Source organism: Eretmochelys imbricata, chromosome 1 (assembly GCF_965152235.1).
Source record: "Eretmochelys imbricata isolate rEreImb1 chromosome 1, rEreImb1.hap1, whole genome shotgun sequence".
Classification (NCBI taxonomy): Eukaryota; Metazoa; Chordata; order Testudines; family Cheloniidae; genus Eretmochelys; species Eretmochelys imbricata.
This window is the reverse complement of record NC_135572.1, coordinates 46554230-46574553: the sequence shown is the minus strand read 5'-3', so window position 1 is coordinate 46574553 and position 20324 is coordinate 46554230. Positions and strand designations below refer to the sequence as shown.

General features: G+C 44.6%; 1 protein-coding gene across 4 annotated transcripts in view; it reads left to right on the top strand.

Moving 5' to 3' along the window:
• Nucleotides 1-4819, top strand: part of LNX2 (ligand of numb-protein X 2) — a 92822-nt gene extending 88003 nt beyond the window's left edge. For all 4 annotated transcript variants that reach the window (XM_077809788.1, XM_077809759.1, XM_077809767.1 and 1 more), the window contains one exon: nucleotides 2537-4819. In XM_077809788.1, the coding sequence (XP_077665914.1) occupies nucleotides 2537-2672 (136 nt within the window). In that variant the 3' untranslated portion in view covers nucleotides 2673-4819. The remainder of the gene's footprint in view (nucleotides 1-2536) is intronic.
• Nucleotides 4820-20324: the final 15505 nt, after the last annotated feature.

The following is a 20324-nucleotide window of genomic DNA, read 5'->3' as shown; positions in this document are numbered from 1 at the left end:
AGAAGTGGGATCAGTCAGAACTTGTGGGAGCATCTAGTCCCAGTCATTCTTCCTTCCCCCACCTTTCTTTGGAAACACGTTCCACCATCAGCCAGTGGTGCTGATCTGACCCATCTCCCCATCACCTCTACTGATTCCTTGACTCCTCCATTAGGCCAAGACCCAGCATAGGGGGGAAATGTCTTGCCCAGGATTTGGAGCCTAGAGTAGGGAAGTGAACATGTTGTATAATGCTCTCTGCCTCCTTCGAGGAGGATTACAAAAGCTAGAGGACTTCATTTTATAATAGAGAAGTGGGGAAGCAAGTGGAGGAGAGGCTAAAGCAGTATCTAGTCAAGATCGCTGTGAGAGGCAATCAACATGCAGGTTCCAGTTTTCAAATCTGGCACTTTAAGAGGATCTGCAAATCTGGCATTCGGGGTGTTCATTTTGGCTGAATTTAGGGTCCCTCCAGATGCAGGATTTGAAATGCCTGTTAAAGCTTCCCTTGTTTGTAAATTGGACATTACAAAGGTTTGATAACATGAGTAGAAGATGGTACCATATTTGTTTTACATACAGGGTAGAAATGAATCATGTGATGATTACAAAATGAGGAAGGCTTAATTTATTTTCAGAACAGCTTAATGCATGTTTCCAATGACATGGCGGTGACTAGAGGCCATCTTATGACTCAAATCATAGCAATAGCTAAGTTACTAAGAGTGACGCTGTGTGGTTTTCGGAGCTCTGTATGACTCTTGGAGGTTTACTATGCAATAATCTCTCTATTTCTATTTTGTTACAAATTAGCTTAAGAAGAAAATTCATTTTATCATTCTGCATGCCTTATTCCTGAGAATAGGGTTTCCCTGCTCATATGCGTTAAGACTGTATACCAGTATCCTAACAAGTTTTAAAGGCCCTTAAATATCAAATAAAATAACATTCTCAGGCTCTTAAGCATACGGTATTTTTGTTATATGGTACTATAAGTTGCTATTTTTATTTTAATATACAATTACATTAAAAACAACTATATTAAAAGAGCATTGAGTTCTTGACTTTGCAACCTTAAAAGTTAGGAAATGTTCTCCCCCCTCGCTCTGCTCCTCACCACTCTGAGTCAGGCTGCTTTCTCCTACCCTGCCTATACAGAAGCAAAAGGAATATTGAGAATAAAGGACAGAGAATTCTGGTGTCCCCAGTATTCAGGAGAAACAATTGCAGGGAAATTACTGCTCATCCCCTGCAACGCAGTGCTGGAGCATGCTCAGTAGCCCTGTGGGAATAGAACATATACTGTCAAGTCACAGATGGGAGCAGTGTGGGGATAGAGGCCTGTAACCTAGCCCAGCTGTCCAGGGTTCAAGCCCTAGGGCTTCGGCCCCGGGCGGTGGAGCTCGTGCTTCGACTTTGGCTCCAGGCCTCAGCAACTCTAAGCCAGCCCTGAGATTGCCTTTTTAATTGGGTCCCAACCCACTTTGGGGTCCCAACCCACAGTTTGCGAACCACTTAGATAGAGCATGCTGAGTGCAGAAAGAATCTAAAGAGACTGTAGCTGGTAAACTCAAACAAGTCTCTACCAATCATGTACAAACTGAGATTTTTCAGATGTTGATAACTTGACCAAATTCGGGCAAATTTTCACATGGATGGCAAAAGGTGCTTTCTCTGCCTAATTTTAAATCCCCTCTCCAAAGAGTGGGGACAGTAGATCTTCTCAACGAAATGGTTGTAGGAATTTTTTTAACATGGGCAAAACAATGTATTTTCCCTTAACCTCATTTTTGGAAATAGTTGAACCATTTTATTTGAAACTTTCCTATATATACACTTTACCAGACTTAACCATTCAAGCTAAAGTTTCCCATGCCAGGTGTCTGCCTCAGAGAGAGAGAGAGTGTGTGTGTGTGTGTGTGTGTGTAACTTTACAAAACTTAGCCATTCAGGCTACACACACACACACCCTGAGGCAGACACCTGGCATGGGAAACTTTAGCTTGAATGGTTAAGTTAGGTAAAGTTATAAGCAACGGAAAACAGGGTCTTATGTTGGAAAGTGTTGAGCAATCTTCAGTATAGGTGTCACTGCTTTTTCCAGCTACAATAAATGCAAATCATATGTAAATGTGTGTTAACCCTATAAACATGTATATATATTTTTATCATATAAACATTTATATTATAAATCTGCATATATATAATTTTTTTATTATTATCCCTTACTTAGCCCCGGTTAATGATTACTTTTTCTCTCTCCCTCTCCCACTCTTGCATCAATCCTGGTAACTTTCCACAGGCAAACTCTTAAAGCTAGTGTTGGAATTACGCCAGAGCTGAACCCCAGGGGTTCAAGAATTCCCCATACTACTTAACAATGGGCGGTCAGACTTCATTTTTTTAATTGAATGCTTTTAGCTCTTGCAGCTGAACTTCAAGTCCAACAGAAACCTGAGGCCCTAACTATGAAATGCCATCTGTTACTCATTGTTGTGTTAGTTGTTGTGCACTATCATTGTTCATCAGCTGCTTTCCATTTTGTTTCCTTTTTTAGGTGTGGTGACATGATTGTCGCTGTAAATGGACTATCCACAGTGGGCATGAGCCATTCCTCACTAGTTCCTATGCTGAAGGAGCAGAGGAACAAAGTAACTTTGACTGTTGTTTGCTGGCCTGGAAGCCTCATATAGATTTGTAAAACAGCTTTGGTTCGAGCAGCTGATTTTCTACATGGCTGGAACAAAGCCTCCATTTTTTTTTTCTACTGATACAGCTGGTAATAAGCAGGGCCAAAAACTGCCACGTTCATTTTTTTAAAGGGGGGCATTCTCAACCTCTTTACTGTACGTATGTTGCCATCTTGAAACAGCCATATCTACCAAGTTTATTGTGCTCATTGTTTAAGAGCTGGCATATGCACATTAAGGTGTTATTGTCATTAAGCCTTCCCAGGCAGTAATATTCTGACAGTAAGCAGAGGAATTCTGTGGTATTTCTGGTTTCTCCTAGTATTTTTTCCAAATTGAAACATTAAATGGTAAGCTGTGTACTCTCTCCTTGAGAGAAGGTTCATGTCAGTAATGCAATTAAAGTCCTTCCCATTGCTGCTGTGAATCAAAATTGGTGTAAAAAGGAATGCATTTTTCATTGTTTGTAAATATTTTCAGTTTGTTCCAGGATGTTAAAACCATTCAAGGACTTGTCTTACTCAGAAGAAAGGGTTTGGTCCCATGGTTTTTGTTGCAGGTCATCAGTGTTCACAAAAGAGTAGGACAAAAGCCTGATGTTACTGGAATTTTTATAAAGTGCAATAATCGGACTCTTTGCTAGAAAATGATTTAATATATTACAAAGTTTGTATCCTATAATGCAAAGGAATATGGAAGTAATCAGTCAGAATGCTGGCAACAATAAAAATGCCCGGGTCACCTCTGATCGAACGGCCTGCTGTATTAGAGTTTACTTTCCAAATGAATGTTTTCCTATGTCAGAAAATTTTGATGAACATTTTTACTAAAACCATTTCTACAGTTTATATTGTGATTGTCAGTAGCTCTTTTTATTCTTGTGTAGAAACATTATTGTGACTCAACCTGTAAATCAGAGAGGTATTTAAAAAAAAAGAAGAAAGCTGTTTATGACCGTATACATTACCGTTTAAAAGCAAGGAGGTGTGGGACTCCAAGTGCAAAAGGAGCTGCAAAGTTTTACTTATTCTATTACTTGCTGACAAATGTCTTGGTATAAAATGCTGAAAAGATCTGTCTAGTATTTGAGAAATCATTTTTCTTTGGCAAATACTTGCCACTCAATTGTTGACAACTATAATATTTTATATCTTTTAATTATGTTTAGCATTTTTAAAGCAAACCTATCACTTGCAGGTTTTGCTTTGTCCATAACGTTTGCAGGATAAGCATCCTTTTGTAAAAGCACACCAACTAATGTGCTGATCTGGAGCAAAATCTGTACATTGTTAATGTTCTGCGTACTTGAAAAAGCGTTCCATTTAGAAACCAAGTTCAGAATCTGAACTAATTTATGAATGACCTCTCTATTGTAATAATGATGGTATTAATTATCAGCGAATGTATTTCATAATCACTGCATATTTCAATTGTGAAGCATGAACTTTATTTTCAGATTTAGCGGCTATACTATATTGGGGCATATTATCGCATGTCACTGATTCCAGTAGCTTTGTTTAAAAAATAAAGCTACCATCTCTTGCAAAAAATGTAAAAGCTCTTATGACTGAAGTAGTTTTATTCCTCTCTGTGGTGTATGATGTTTGTTTGCTTTCACACTATCAGGACACAACTCAGTCGCCCATGCAGTATATTACTGTATAGAGAATATTTGTTTTTGAAGCAGTCAGAGGCTACATTTCTTTGATATCCCTAGCTGAGATGAGAACAAGTTTTGCCAACTACGTCTTTGCATAGCATTTAGGAAATATATTGACCAGTGTGTTGAATTTAAAATATTTCATTTGAAGTGACATCCTATTCAAAATCTGAGCAAAAATCACACTTTTACCCTTTTTTTTTCTTTTGTATCATGAAAGCGTGGTTAAGCTTATGTTGTGCTATATGTTTTGTTCCACTGGGCAATAGCTTTTGATCACAATGTCTTGAGACAGAAACTTGTTCCGAAGGGGCCCCAATGTTTTTAGTGGGGGGGGGTTCTCTTATGATCTTGTGGTTAGTTTATCGGGTTTATTCTTCTGTGCCTTCTGTTTTAAATTATTTCAAGATTTTTTTTCAGATGTTGCTATCTAATTGTGTGGTATTCTTGAAGAATGAATGAAAATAAAAGTCCATTCTACCCATTTTAACTAAGTATTGTGTCTCTTTACAAAGAATGTATGTAAATTAATTCATCACCTTCAATTTAGGGATATATTTCTCTCTCTAGTTAATCACAAGTTACAGTTATAGAACTTTACAGAAAAATCTCAGAGCACATGCATAAGAAAATAGGAACATGAGACTCATCAGACTGGAACACCTCAGTTATCTGTCCCACTCGCATTCCAGCAGTGGGTAATGTCAAAAACCTTCAGAAGATGATGGAAAACCCACACATTCTAGTACTCTACCACCAGGGCAATTTCTTTCTGATACCAGCTAGTGCTGATCATCAGGAGGACCCTGCCATGAGCCAGGTTTGGCACAGGGAAACACTACCAACCTTGCTGAAAAGGCAGCTTTATTCCCTCAAGCAGGAGTCATTCTTTGTAAGGAAGGTGAAGAGCAACCTTTTAAAGATCTGGTTAAGCCCTCACTAGATGTGCTGGGCCAGATCCTAGATTGTGGTTCTTGATAGGACATGGCCCAGTAGATAGAATGTTAAGGAAGCCTTACACTGGATAAAAGATTACCTGAAAAAAGAAAAAGATCTGCAGAATTTTCCAATACATCAACTCTGGTGTATCTGTCTAGCGTGAAAGTGAAAGGGTAAGGATTCTGATGTATAGACTGATGTAGCTGCTGCATCTGAACACACACGCATCCATTCCATTAGGTCCTAGACCTAGTAATCTGTATACTTTGTCTTCCCATAAGTAACAGCCTAAGCAATCATATGGATCTTTAGCTAAGATTATAAAGCAGTTTATTTTGCCTTCTGGCATACTAGTGAAGCAAAATCTGCAGGTTCATGATTTCACTGGATCAACTTCTGTTTGAATCAAGAACAACTGAGGGAAAAATTCAATATCGCAAAACTGAAAGTTCTTGTAAAATGCATGCAAATGCAATGAAAATCTAAACCCACTTTCCAGATTTGTTGTGTCGCAAACAATATTGTAAACAAGGTAAGTTTCACCACAGTGGTCTTCACTTGAGTCTAGTTAAATACTGAGGATATTTTTCTCTTCATATTCATATTATGTGCCTGGGCCTCTGTCAAGTTCTGGGAAGCAATTCCAGACCAGTGAGGGGTTGTGTCACCCTTGCCCTGCATCCATAGGTGCCTTACAATGCCTCACTGCTGTAGCTCCCAGCCTGGGATGCTCACAACCAGCCTACTAGCATGCAGATTACACCTGTGTGTCGGAGGGGTCAATAGCTCTGTCCCCAGCAGCCTGTTTACAGCCCCACTCTGGCTTTCACCAGCCTCGGTTACTACTTGCAGGGTGGCCCCAACACACTCCCAATCCCCTGGACAGTTTAGAGAAATAATCTGGTTCATTTGTTCCTCTACAGACACAGGAACACATCACAGTTTATTAACTTAACTGGTCTGAACACACCCTACCTTTTAAACACAGCACCAAGCTGGTTTTAAACTAACTAAATTTGTTAACAAAATATACAGTGGCTATAGTGAATTCAAGTATAAGGAATAAAGTTAAAACAGGTTACAAACAAATAAATGAAAACACTCATCTAAAAGTCTAAAACTTAATTTAGCAAGGTACAGGCCTTGTTCAAGATGGATTCTCTGACCAGTGCTTCCTCCCAGCCATGGCTGACTTTCAGTCAAAACCTTCCACAAAAGTACAAGGTGCTGGCTTCCCTTGTCTCCTTAGGCTAAAGATTTTTACCTAAGCATGTTTCTCACCTATATTTACTTCCAAAGACTTAATCCTCTCTTCCCCCACTTGGTGGAAGGACCCATCTTTCTCAGCTTACAAGAGCTCTGGCCTCTTGTGTCTGTCTAGTGATGAATGCCAAAGATGGCTTCTGTCCTTGCTTATATCTTCCAAAGTTCAATTTCTTTATTTCAAAAGGCAGGATGACCTCATGCTGTTCTTCCCTTCCTATGGGTTTCCTGCCCTGTATGATTTCAATGTAAATGGGGCTTATATTGTTTCTGATTCCACCGTGCTTAATTTACATAGGAGACAGGTAGATGGCTGTGACATTCCCTTGTATCTGGGCAGACTGTACAGCCTAATATCAGTGAATATCCATAACTCTTACATTGTGTTAATACCATACATTTCACAGTGATATTAATCACCAGTGTATCATTTTCTTTCAGAAAAAAACACACACTATACACTCTTATAATACCATAATATTGTACACAATCAGTTGATTCAGTTGCTTATCATAGAATGTTAGGATTGGAAGGGACCTCAGGAGGTCATCTAGTCCATCCCCCTGCTCAAAGCAGGACCAATCCCCAACTAAATCATCCCACCCAGGGCTTTGTCAAGCCTGACCTTAAAAACCTCAAAGGAAGGAGATTCCACCACCTCCCTAGGTAACACATTCCAGTGCTTCACCACCCTCCTAGTGAAAAAGCTTTTCCTAATATCCAACCTAAACCTCCCTCACTACAACTTGAGACCATTACTCCTCGTTCCATCATCTGCTACTACTGAGAACAGTCTAGATCCATCCTCTTTGGAACCCCCTTTCAGGTAGTTGAAAGCAGCTATCAAATTCCCCCTCATTCTTCTCTTCCGCAAACTAAACAATCCCAGTTCCCTCAGCCTCTCCTCATAAGTCATGTGTTCCAGTCCCCTAATCATTTTCGTTGCCCTCCATTGGACGCTTTCTGATTTTTCCACATCCTTCTTGTAGTGTGGGGCCCAGAACTGGACACAGTACTCCAGATGAGGCCTCACCAATGTCAAAGACAGGGGAACGATCATGTCCCTCGATCTGCTGGCAGTGCCCTTACATATACAGCCCAAAATGCCGTTAGCCTTCTTGGCAAAAAGGGCACACTGCTGACTCATACCAGCTTCTCATCCAATGTAACCCCTAGGTCCTTTTCTGCAGAACTGCTGCTTAACCATTCAGTCCCTAGTCTGTAGCAGTGCATGGAATTCTTCCATCCTAAGTGCAGGACTCTGCACTTGTCTTTGTTGAACCTCATTAGATTTCTTTTGGCCCAATCCTCTAATTTGTCTCGGTCCCTCTGTATCCTATCCCTACCCTCCAGCGTATCTACCTCTCCTCCCAGTTTAGTGTCATCTGCAAACTTGCTGAGGGTGCAGTCCACGCCATCCTCCAGATCATTAATGAAGATATTGAACAAAACCGGCCCCAGGACCGACCCTTGGGGCACTCCGCTTGATACCGGCTGCCAACTAGACATGGAGCCATTGATCACTAGCCATTGAGCCTGACGATCTAGCCAGCTTTCTATCTACCTTATAGTCCATTCATCCAGCCCATACTAGTTTAACTTGCTGGCAAGAATACTGTGGGAGACCGTGTCAAGATTTGCTAAAGTCAAGGAATAACACGTCCACTGCTTTCCCCTCATCCACAGAGCCAGTTATCTCATCATAGAGGGCAATTAGATTAGTCAGGCATGACTTGCCCTTGGTGAATCCATGCTGACTGTTCCTGATCACTTTACTCTCCTCTAAGAGCTTCAGAATTGTTTCTTTGAGGACCTGCTCCATGATTTTTCCAGGGACTGAGGTGAGGCTGACTGGCCTGTAGTTCCCCGGATCCTCCTCCTTCCCTTTTTTAAAGATGGGCACTACATTAGCCTTTTTCCAGTCAGCCAGGTCCTCCCCTGATCGCCATGAGTTTTCAAAGATAATGGCTAATGGCTCTGCAATCACATCCGCCAACTCCTTTAGCACCCTCAGCTGCAGTGCATCCAGCCCCATAGACTTGTGCTCGTCTAGCTTTTCTAAATAGTCCCAAATCACTTCTCTCTCCACGGACGGCTGATCACCTCCTCCCCATGCTGTGCTGCCCAATGCAGTAGTCTGGGAGCTGACCTTGTTTGTGAAGACAGAGGCAAAAAAGCATTGAGGACATTAGTTTTTGCCACATCCTCTGTCACTAGGTTGCCTCCCTCATTGAGTAAGGGGCCTACACTTTCCTTGACTTTCTTCTTGTTGCTAACATACCTGAAGAAAACCTTCTTGTTACTCTTAACATCTCTTGCTAGCTGCAACTCCAAGTGTGATTTTGGCCTTCCTGATTTCACTCCTGCATGCCTGAGCAATATTTTTATACTCCTCCCTGGTTATTTGTCCAATCTTCCACTTCTTGTAAGCTTCTTTTTTGTGTTTAAGATCCAAAAGGATTTCCTTGTTAAGCCAAGCTGGTCGCCTGCCATATTTACTATTCTTTCTACACATCGGGATGGTTTGTTCCTGTAACCTCAATAAGGATTCTTTAAAATACAGCCAGCTCTCCTGGACTCCTTTCTTCCTCCTGTTATTCTCCCAGGGGATCCTGCTCATCAGTTCCCTGAGGGAGTCAAAGTCTGCTTTTCTGAAGTCCAGCGTCCATATTCTGATGCTCTCCTCTCTTCCTTGTGTCAGGTTCCTGAACTCGACCATCTCATGGTCACTGCCTCCCAGGTTCCCATCCACTTTTTCTTCCCCTACTAATTCTTCCCGGTTTGTGAGCAGCAGGTCAAGAAGAGCTCTGCCCCTAGTTGGTTCCTCCAGCACTTGCACCAGGAAATTGTCACCTAAACTTTCCAAAAACTTCTTGGATTGTCTGTGTACCGCTGTATTGCTCTCCCAGCAGATATCAGGGTGATTGAAGTCTCCCATGAGAACCAGGGCCTGCTATCTAGTAACTTCTGTTAGTTGCTGGAAGAAAGCCTCATCCACCTCATCCCCCTGGTCTGGTGGTCTATAGCACACTCCCACCACAACATCACCCTTGTTGCTCATACTTCTAAACTTAACCCAGAGACTCTCAGGTTTTTCTGCAGTTTCATATCGGAGCTCTGAGCAGTCATACTGCTCTCTTACATACAATGCAACTCTCACATCTTTTCTGCCCTGCCTGTCCTTCCCGAACAGTTTATATACATCCATGACAGTACTCCAGCCATGTGAGTTATCCCACCAAGTCTCTGTTGTTCCAATTACATCATAATTCCTTGACTGTGCCAGGTCTTCCAGTTCTCCCTGCTTGTTTCCCAGGCTTCTTGCATTTGTGTATAGGCACTTGCTGATCATCCTGCTTTCTCACTATGAGGCAGGAGCCCTCCCTTCTTGCGCTCTCCTGCTCGTGCTTCCTCCCGGTATCCCACTTCCCCACTTACCTCAGGGCTTTTGTCTCCTTCCCCTGGTGAACCTAGTTTAAAGCCGTCCTCACTAGGTTAGCCAGCCTGCTCGCGAAGATGCTCTTCCCTCTCTTCATTAGGTGGAGCCCGTCTCTGCCTAGCACTCCTCCTTCTTGGAACACCATTCCATGGTCAAAGAATCCAAAGCCTTTTCTCCAACACCATCTGTGTAGCCATTCGTTGACTTCCACAATTCGATGGTCTCTACCCGGGCCATTTCCTATCACAGGGAGGATGGACAAGAACACCACTTGAGCCTCAAACTCCTTTATCCTTATTCCCAGAGCCACGTAGTCTGCAGTGATCCACTCAAGGTCATTCTTGGCAGTATCATTGGTGCCCACGTGGAGAAGTAGGAAGGGGTAGCAATCCGAGGACTTGATGAGTCTCGGCAGTGTCTCTGTCACATCGTGAATCCTAGCTCCTGGAAAGCAGCAGACTTCTCGGTTTTCCCGGTCAGGGCAGCAGATAGATGACTCAGTCCCCCTGAGGAGGGAGTCCCCGACCACCACCACCTGCCTCCTTCTCTTGGGAGTGGTGGTCATGGAACTCCCTTCCCTAAGACAGTGCATCTCATGCCTTCCAATCGACGGAGTCTCTTTCTGCTCCCTTCCCTCAGATGTATCATCTAGTCCACACTCTTCATTAGTACCTGTGGAGAGAACATGAAAACGGTTGCTTACCTGTATCTGCATTGCTGGTACATGGATGCTCCCCTTTCTTCTTCTGGGGGTCACATGCTGCCAAATTTCTTCACCGTCCTTCTGTCCCCCCTGCACAGCCTGCTCTGAATCTTCAGAATGTTGTGCCCGTAGAAGCATATCCTGACGTCTGTCTAGGAAATCTTCAGTTTCTTTTATGCAACGCAGGGTTGATACTTGTTTCTCCAGACCCTGAACCTTCTCTTCCAATATGGAGACCACCTTGCACTTTGTACAGACAAAGTCGCTTCTGTCCTGTGGAAGAAAGACAAACACAGCACATCCTGTGCAGGTAACAACAGTTGAACTCTCACTATCCATATTACCTTCCTTCTAAGAGCTTCCTCAGGTGTTGTGGTAACTACTCAGAGAAGTCTGCAAGATGAAAGCCTCAGTGGGCTCTCCCCAGGTGAACTCCCAGGCAAACTCCCCCTGTTAGCCTCTCTGCTGTTCGCAGCTGACTGCTTTTTTATAACAGTCAGGCCTACTCAAGGCTCATCTGGAACAAAGCACTCCCAATTCACACTTTTCAAACAATCAAGCATCACTTGAGGTTCAGCCCCCCCTGTCTTTATAGATCAGTAAACCTTCGTAATAGATTCTTCTGATTGTTATCCCCCAAAGTGAACTTTATTCAAGCTACGAGGACGGCAACATGAAGTCTGGTGGTGAAGGAAGCTCCATGCTCTTTTTTCCTCCACTTGACTTGGCAGGAAACAGAACAATTTGCATTTCAGCAATCTCCCCTGCTGTCTCGATGGTCTTGTTTTTGCTTTAGATGGAAATATGGACCTTCATTTTCTTTGCCTGAATATCAGGCTGGGCAGAGAATCAAATCTACATTACTTTGCCAAAGATGGACCTGTTTAACAACTCCCTCTGATATACCTGGTTTACACATACTTCAGTCACAATTCCAGCATTATACACATCACCCAAGAATATTAATGATCAGTGAGTTATTAGTTTTCAAATGATACCTCCCAAGGCATTTTTTGTACAAAGATTATTACAATAACACATAGGGTGTGAGTACAGAGTTGCTTAGTGCCCCAGCCTCTCAAGACTAAGAATTAGGATAGTACCTATTACCAGCGGTCGACAACCTTTGGCACATGGCCCACCAGGGTAATCTGCTGGCAGACCGCGAGACACTTTGTTTATGTTGACTGTCCACAGGCACGGCCCCCCGCAGCTCCCAGTAGCTGCAGTTCGCCGTTCCTGGCCAATGGGAGCTTCAGAAAGCAGCAGCCAGCATGTCCCTGCCATGAGGCATTTGGATACCATGAAAGTGAATGTGGTGTAAAACCTGCAATACTTCAAAAGGTATATTTTGGTGAAATACGGTTTTCTTGAGTACCTGAGTTCAAAGATCATGAAAGGGGAATGTAGTTCGACCAAAAGTGGGTCATACGCATCTTTTTATCTGCAAACTCTTGTCTATAGGTGGAATACTGGGCAATTTTTCTCCCTCCTCCTTGTAACAATCTTTTATGTACTTGATAACTGTTATGTCCCCTCTGTCTTCTCTTCTCCAGACTAAACAAACCCACTTTTTTCAATCTTCCTTCATAGGTCATGTTTTCTAGACCTTTAATCATTTTTGTTGCTCTTCTCTCGACTTTGTCCAATTTGTCCACATCTTTCTTGAAAATGTGGTGCCTAGAACTGGACACAATACTCCAGCTGAGGCCTAATCAGCGTGGAGTAGAGTGAAAGAATTACTTCTTGTGTCTTGCTCACAACACTCCTGCTAATACATCCCAGAATGATGTTTGCTTTTTTTGCAACAGTGTTACACTGTTGACTCATATTAAACTTGTGATCCACTATGACCCCCGGATCCCTTTCCGCAATACTCCTACCTAGACAGTCATTTCCCATTTTGTATGTGTGCAACTGATTGTTTCTTCCTAAGTGGAGTACTTTGCATTTGTCCTTATTGAATTTCATCTTATTTACTTCAGACCATTTCTCCAGTTTGTCCAGATCATTTTGAATTTTAATCCTATCCTCCAAATCACTTGCAACCCCACCCAGCTTGGCATCATCTGCAAACACTATAAGTGTACTCTCTATGCCATTATCTAAATATTAATGAAAATAATGAACAGAACCGATCCCTGTGGGACCCCATTCGATATGCCCTTCCAGCATGACTGTGAACCACTGATGACTACTCTCTGGGAACAATTTTCCAACCAATTATGCACCCACTTTATAGTAGCTCCATCTAGGTTGTATTTCCCTAGTTTGTTTATGAGAAGGTCATGCGAGACAGTATCAAAAGCCTTACTAAAGTCAAGATATACCACATCTACTGCTTCCCCCCTATCCACAAGGCTTGTTACCCTGTCAAAGAAAGCTATCAGGTTGGTTTGACATAATTTGTTCTTGACAAATCCATGCTGACTGTTACTTATCATCTCATTATCTTCGAGGTGTTTGCAAATTGATTGCTTTAATTATTTGCTCCATTATCTTTCCGGGTACAGAAGTTAAGTTGACTGGTCTGTAATTCCCCGGGTTGTCCTTGTTTCCCTTTTTATAGATGGGCACCATATTTGTCCTTTTCCAGTCTGCTGTAATGTCTCCCGTCTTCCATGACCTCTCAAAGATAATTGCTAATGACTCAGATATCTCCTCAGTCAACTCCTTGAGTATTCTAGGATGCATTTCATTAGGCCCTGGTGATTTGAAGATGTCTAACTTGTCTAAGTAATTTTTGACTTATTCTTTCCCTATTTTAGACTCTGATTCTACCTCATTTTCACTGGCATTCACCATGTTACACATCCAATTGCCACCAACCTTCTTGGTGAAAACTGAAACAAAGAAGTCATTAAGCATCTCTGCCATTTTCACATTTTCTGTTATTTGTCTTTCCCCCCTCATTGAGTAACTGGCCTACTCTGTCCTTGGTCTTCCTCTTGCTTCTAATGTATTTGTAGAATGTTTTCTTGTTACCCTTTATGTCCCTAGCTAGTTTGATCTTGTTTTGTGCCTTGGCGTTTCTAATTTTGTCCCTACATACTTGTGTTATTTGTTTATATTCAGCCTTTGTAATTTGACTGAGTTTCCACTTTTTGTAGGACTGTTTTTTGAGTTTTAGATCATTGAAGATCTCCTGCTTAAGCCAGTGTGGTGTCTTGCCCTACTTCCTATCTTTCCTACACAATGGGATAGTTTGCTCTTGCACCCTTAATAATGTCTCTTTGAAAAATGGCCAACTGTCTTCAATTGTTTTTCCCCTTAGACTTGCTTCCCATGGGATTTTAGAATCAGGAATTGTAATATCTGTACAATTCCAACCAGGATTTTGCATTTGCCAATACTTGCCAGTCAAAATGTTAGAAAACTTGCACCAAGACTAAAGAAATGGGTGCTTCAAAGACTCCAAAGCCGCTCTAGACCAGCATTTCTCAAATGCGGCCACCATGGCCGCATGCGGCCACCAGTGACTTTTCTTGCAGCCACAGCCCCCTGGGATGTGTTGGGGGGTAGGGGGGAAGGGAAGCAGCGGCCCCTCCCCTTCCCTGTTGTTCCTGGATGCACCGCCTTGGTATTGGCTGCTGGGGCTGCAAGCAAGGGTTGGGCCCTGTCCCTCCTCTGGAGACAGATGGGGCACAGTGCTGGAGGAGGAGGCAGTTGGTGAGTTCCCCAGGGGCTTTTGTCTTCACTCTTGGGGTGGTACACTCTGGCCACAGGGCTTCAGGCTCTGGCTCCACAGGAGCTGGCCCTGGGCTCTGGCCATGCACCTTCAGGCTCCATCCCCATCCCCCAGTCTCAGGGCTTCAGGCTCTGGCCCCCCACTGTCTCCTCCAGCCCCCCCAACCCCATCATTCCTGGCCCCTGCTGCCTACCCCCAACCCCAGATCCAGGTCTTAATTTGTCCCCAGGCTTGCCGGGGCTGAGTAAGTCTGCTGTGAAAAGTGATACTTGTATGTTTGTTTACTGCTAGCTAGTAAGTCTGCTGTGAAAAGTGATCTTAACAAACATACAAGTATCACTTTTCACAGCAGACTTCCTATCTAGCAATAAATACAGGACAATGATTTGGACATGTAAATGTGCATATTTATTTGTTTTTCCTAAAGCTAATTAAGTATTTTAGGAAAAAGTGTGAGAGTGGCCACTAGCAAGAGTTGGTGGCCGCACTCTGAGGCACCAAACAGTTTGTCCTGAGAACCCCGGCGTTAGGCACATCTAACCAAGTGGCCTGACTTCCCAAAGGGCCAGGTAGCTCCCACTGGCAATCAGCACTTTTGAAAAATCAAGCCACTTATTTATGTGCCTTATTCATAGATTTAGGAGTTTGACACTATGTACCCAGGTTTGAAAATCTTGTTTCCTACCTGTATTGGAACTAACAAATATCCTCCATCCTCACTTGTAAATTCTCTGGCTTTTTTTATTCTTCCTGCTCCCCATGAGAAAGCTAACATGAAAAGCAAGATACTCAAGTACAATGCTAAATAACTAAATGTATTTAACTGTCCAGAGTCCTGCCCTCCACCTCCTTTTCCTTTTTAAGTAACATTTTGGGAGCGGGGACATAGCGTCGGTCCCAAGAAGAGCCGTCACTGAGGGACATTGGAATGTCACTAGTGCAGAGCAACATAAGGACTTCAACCACTTGCTCAAATATGATTTCCCTTTGAGAGCTCCCAAGCCTGCTCTGAGCCTTGGGGGCAGGGCCATGTAGTCACCATTTAATTTCGTGAAGACTAATAACCAGATCCCTTTGGACCGGGACTGGCACGGACAAAGAGCAGCAGCAAAGCCAGAAGATTATCTGGGGAGCCTCAGCAAGGCCACCTGTAGTGCAGGCAGATGTGCTGCTCCTCTCCTGGGGCTCATGCCTCCCACCACACACCACAGGCCAGTGTCTCCAAGAGCTCTCGAGTAATAGCTGAGGCTATGATGGCGCCCTCACCCCTTTCGCTAGATTCCTTTTGCCTGTGAGAGTCCCAGCTATAGCTCTGCTCTCTCCTGCCTCTCTCTCAGGTGATCGCCTGCTGCAGCTGCTCCCCAAAGGGTCCCACCTGAGCACTACACACATGGCTAATGCTTTAACGATCTCAACCCTAGAGGGAACGACAGGAGCCCATCCTTCCTCAGGGATTGGCCGATGGAAAAGTCCCACCCAGTTGTTGCTTCCGTAAATAAGATGCTGCCGACTGCATGGGCCACTCTTCCATCACTAGAAGGCAGTGTGGCCTGGGAGAGGGTGGATGTCCTCGTCCCCACTGAGAATACCCTGCTGTGCCCCAGTTTCTGGTCCTCTGCCTCTCGGGTATTCACATGCTGCACAGCTGCTGTTCCAGCCCCACACGGCAGGGACTGGTTTATAAACAAAACCGTATTCATCCTTCACCCTCACACCAGGCTTCACAAGGTCTTTCTGGACCTTTTCCCTGGGCTTCATAGCACCTCCCTTGCAAAGTCTCCCACAGACCTTGCTCCTGGGCACCTGCCACAGCCCCCTCCTCACAGGGATGTCTGTTGGTCCATCTGGAGTTTTGACTGCTGCTCTTCCCTAGGTGGCTGCCTTCTGCTAATCTCTGTGGAGCACGGCCTGCCAGTTCTGTCCCAGGCCTGGTCTCGCACACGGAGCCAAAAACTTTGCACTATCTACCTGACAGATAGTCACATGATACTTGGCATATCTACACTACAATGTAAGCCTGGGGTTAGTGGGACTCGCATCAGCTGATGCTCATTAGAGAACTCAGGGCTTGAGCGTCTACACTGATTCTTAACCTTATGTTAAGAATTTTCTAGCCCAGGCTCAAATCTGGGGTTCTGGCACCCACTCTGCAGCACGTAGACCTGAGTCAAACCAACCATATCTCAGACTCCCTAGCACCCTCCCGAAACATGGCTGCTCTCGTCCTTTGAAGGTAGTGCTCTGTGAGAGACCCTTGCTGCCCTCCCTCCATGTTACACGCCCAGCCGCCAAACTAGCCTGCTGAGCAACCTGGAGGAGGCCCCTTTTGAAGAAGGTCTCTTGCTTGCGCTTTCACTCCTGTGTCAGGAAATGGGCAGAGCTTCCCTGAGGCACTGGTGGATGTTACAGCAGCATTTTCCAACCCACCAAAGGCACCTGAGAGCACTTTGGATGGAGCAGAAGGAAGCAGCAGAGGAGGAGATGTACCCAGGCATGGCCGACTTGCACTGGCTGATCTGCTCAGTACACAGTTTAGCCACTGATGCCCCTTCCATAGACCTGCGCATTTGGTGCAGGGCCACAAGCATAGTCTGGTGGAATCACATGGTCCTGCAGACCTGAGATGACCAGCAGTGGGTCCAGAACTTTTGCATGAAGAAAGGCACGTTTCTGGAGCTTTGTGAGCAGCTTGCCCTCACACACTAGCATGAAGACGTGCCTGAGGGCACCCTGGCTGGTTCTGAAGCAGGCTGCTATCGCCTTGAGGAAGCTGGCTACCCCAGACTGCTACAGGTTGATTGCCAGCCAGTTTGGTGCTGCAAAGTCGACTGGGGGAAAAGTGGTGGCAGACATTTCTGAGGCAATCAGGTGTTTAATGTACCTGAGGGTGTTGGGCATAAAAGATATTCCTGGGGTAATTGCTGGCTTTGAGAGAATGGAGGTTTCCAAACTGCACCAGGGCCATTGATGGGACTTATGTGCCTATAGTTTGCCCTTCTCAAGGAGCATATGAGTACATAAACTGCTAAGGGTACTACTCCAGTGTTATGCAGACCTTCATGGATTACAGAGGGTGATTTATGAACAGCAACGTGAACTGCACTCAGAAAGTTCATTGTGTCAGGGCTTTTCGTTGATAGGGAGTCTATATTCATGGGCACTATTCCCACCAAATGACATTGTCATAAATGGAATTACTGTCCCCACTGTTATTCTGGGCCACATGTACTCCTTTTTTGCCTTGACTTAAGAAACTGTACCTGGATTTTAGAGGCCCTGGCAAAAGACAGTTTAATTACACTCTCATCAAGGGTAGCGTGGTTGCTGCATGTGCTTTTGGTAGAAGAAAATCCTGTTGGAGGTGTCTACAGACCCATTTGTATTGCACTGTCATCAATGCTGTCCTCATTACTGTGGCTTGTTGCACTCTTCACTATCTTTATGATGCGAGAGATGAGCCATTTCCCCCTGAATGGACCTATGAAATCAAGGGACACTGAATCAGCACCCTCAGCCAGAAAGCGCATCTACCACTGCTGGACTTGGATGCACCAGAACAACAGAAGTCAGGGGTGCTTCATGCTCCTGCATTGGGACTTGCCTGGCCCAGTGGAAGAGGGGAAATAATACCTCTATGAATGTGCTTGGGGGTGCGGGGAATGGAGCTAATTGATTTGGATGGGGTTAAGTGCTTGGGGAAGGTGGGGGCTTGATTATGAATGACGTGACAACTTATGAAATGCGGGTGGGGAGAGCGATGATGCACACTATGGCTTCATATAAGGAAGTTATTGATGTGTGAATTGCTGTACCTAACTGTCTAGAGGAATAATGGTTGCTTAGTAATTCCCAATTGTTCCTGAACATAGGTTTAGCTTTATTATTCCAAATCATGATTGTCTGATGAGCTACACTGATAGCAATATACTTTCTTGATGATATAAAATGCTTTACTTGTAAACATGTTATAACAGTACAACAGTCACCCATGTCTAGCTGCCATTACTAACCCAAACACCAGCTACAAAAGAGCATTTTCAAAGCAAAACAAAAACATGTCTCAAAAAGTGCAGACGTGGCAGAAACCCCCTACTGGTGCTATCACCTGGCCCTGTGTTCTCCTTACCCTTCTTTCCCCGTTTTCTGTGCACTTGATGTCAGGGGATGGGGGTGGAGGCATCTATAGGAGAGAGGGACTAGATGGAGGGCTGCAGGGGCTTTAGTTGCCCTGCTTAGCTACTCATGGGGCCCAATTGCATGGGCCACCCCATCATGGAGTTTTCCAAGCTGTTCCCAGCACATTTCTGGACAAAAATTCAAACTCCAGTCGTACTTGGGGCAAATTATGTTGTCACCTAGGGACTGCATAGATTGCCTCTCACTGAACTGTGCTAGATTTGGAAATGGAACCCATTCCCTCCCTCCACCCGCCCCCACACACATATACAGTGCTTACCGTTTCTAGGCAGCTCCATAGGCCATTGAGCGATTACAGAGTGGCAAGCAAAAAGCATGGGAATGTAATGTTATTATTTTTAAGAAACACAAATGGACCAAGCAAAAATCAGAGCCTTTCCAGTAACAATACTCTTTAAAGGTGTTCTTTACTGTTTGCATTTCCCCATCACCCTTCTGAACTCCATGTGGTGGGGGGGATGGCGAGGGGCAATGCCAATGTTCTGGGATACAATCTACCATTAGTGGATATGCTGCTAGCCTGGGCTTCTCAGAACTTTTGCATTGGCTCAAAAAGCAGAAATCCCTCCCATGACTGTAGTAATAAACATTAAAATGGAGCCAGAAAAACACTGAGTTCAGGGGAGTGTCTGTCCTTTCCTCATCTTCTGCAGGCTCAGCAGCGGGCTGTTCCTCGGGGAGTGCATCAAACAGCTCCTCCGCATATTGACCCAGAATTTGTTGCTGATCCTGTTCCAAAGCGTGCTCTGGGACCAGTTTCAGTAAGAGAGTGACTTCATAGTCCTCACTCTGTACCTGTGGCTGGCTCCCATCGGTCCCCATGCTGGATTCTGGGGCCAGCAGGGCACCATTCCAGCTGACCAGGTCATCACGCACAGCGGTTGGCCCTGTACTGGGTGCAGTGCCCAGCATCCAGTCAAATTCCTCATAGAAAGGGCACAATGTTGGTGTGTTGCCTGAGATGCTGTTCTGGTCCCTGATTTTTCAGTACTCACTCTTGGGCTGCTTAATCCACTCCCTGCACTGGTCACCAGTCCGGTAAGTTTATGACCATGAAGCAGCTCTCTTTGCAAAAGGCTGGTTCTGGTCATTCTCCATTGCAAACCCAGGAGGCGCGCTGATGGTGTGTTTGCAGCTCACTGGTCAGAAGACAATGGAAGGGTTAATGCTGACTCACTGAGCTGCTGCTGTACGGCAAAGGGGATTGGTTTTAGGGTGAGCAGATGTCCCAATTTTATAGGGACAGTCCCGATTTGTGGGTCTTTTTCTTATATAGGCTCCTATTACCCCGCATCCCTGTCCCAATTTTTCACACTTGCTGTCTGGTCACCCTAGTTGGTTTCCGTTTTCAATTTAGTCAACTGCAGATTGTTGGGCCATGGCCCATGGGAGGAGATTGTTGGGCCATGGTCCATTGAGATTGGTCCATGGAGATTGTTGGGCCATGGTCCATTGTTGGGCCATGGCCCATGGGATTGTGGGATACTGTTGGCAGACTCCCAGGACCTGAGTCAAGGTGGGCTGTGTCTACATTGCAAAGCAATAGGGCTCGAACCCTTGGTCACAGCTTCACCCTGGCTCGGACCCTCCTCACCTACAGGGTCCTAGGACCCAAGTTTGAGCCCGAGTCTGAGAGATTTGTGTGTAGATGGAAGTGGGGGTTGGGCTCAAGCCTGAGTCTGAGCCCAGACTTACACTGTAGTTTACACGTACCCTCAGGCACATTACCCCAGTCTGTCATATGCTCCTCCTGGAGCCTACACTCC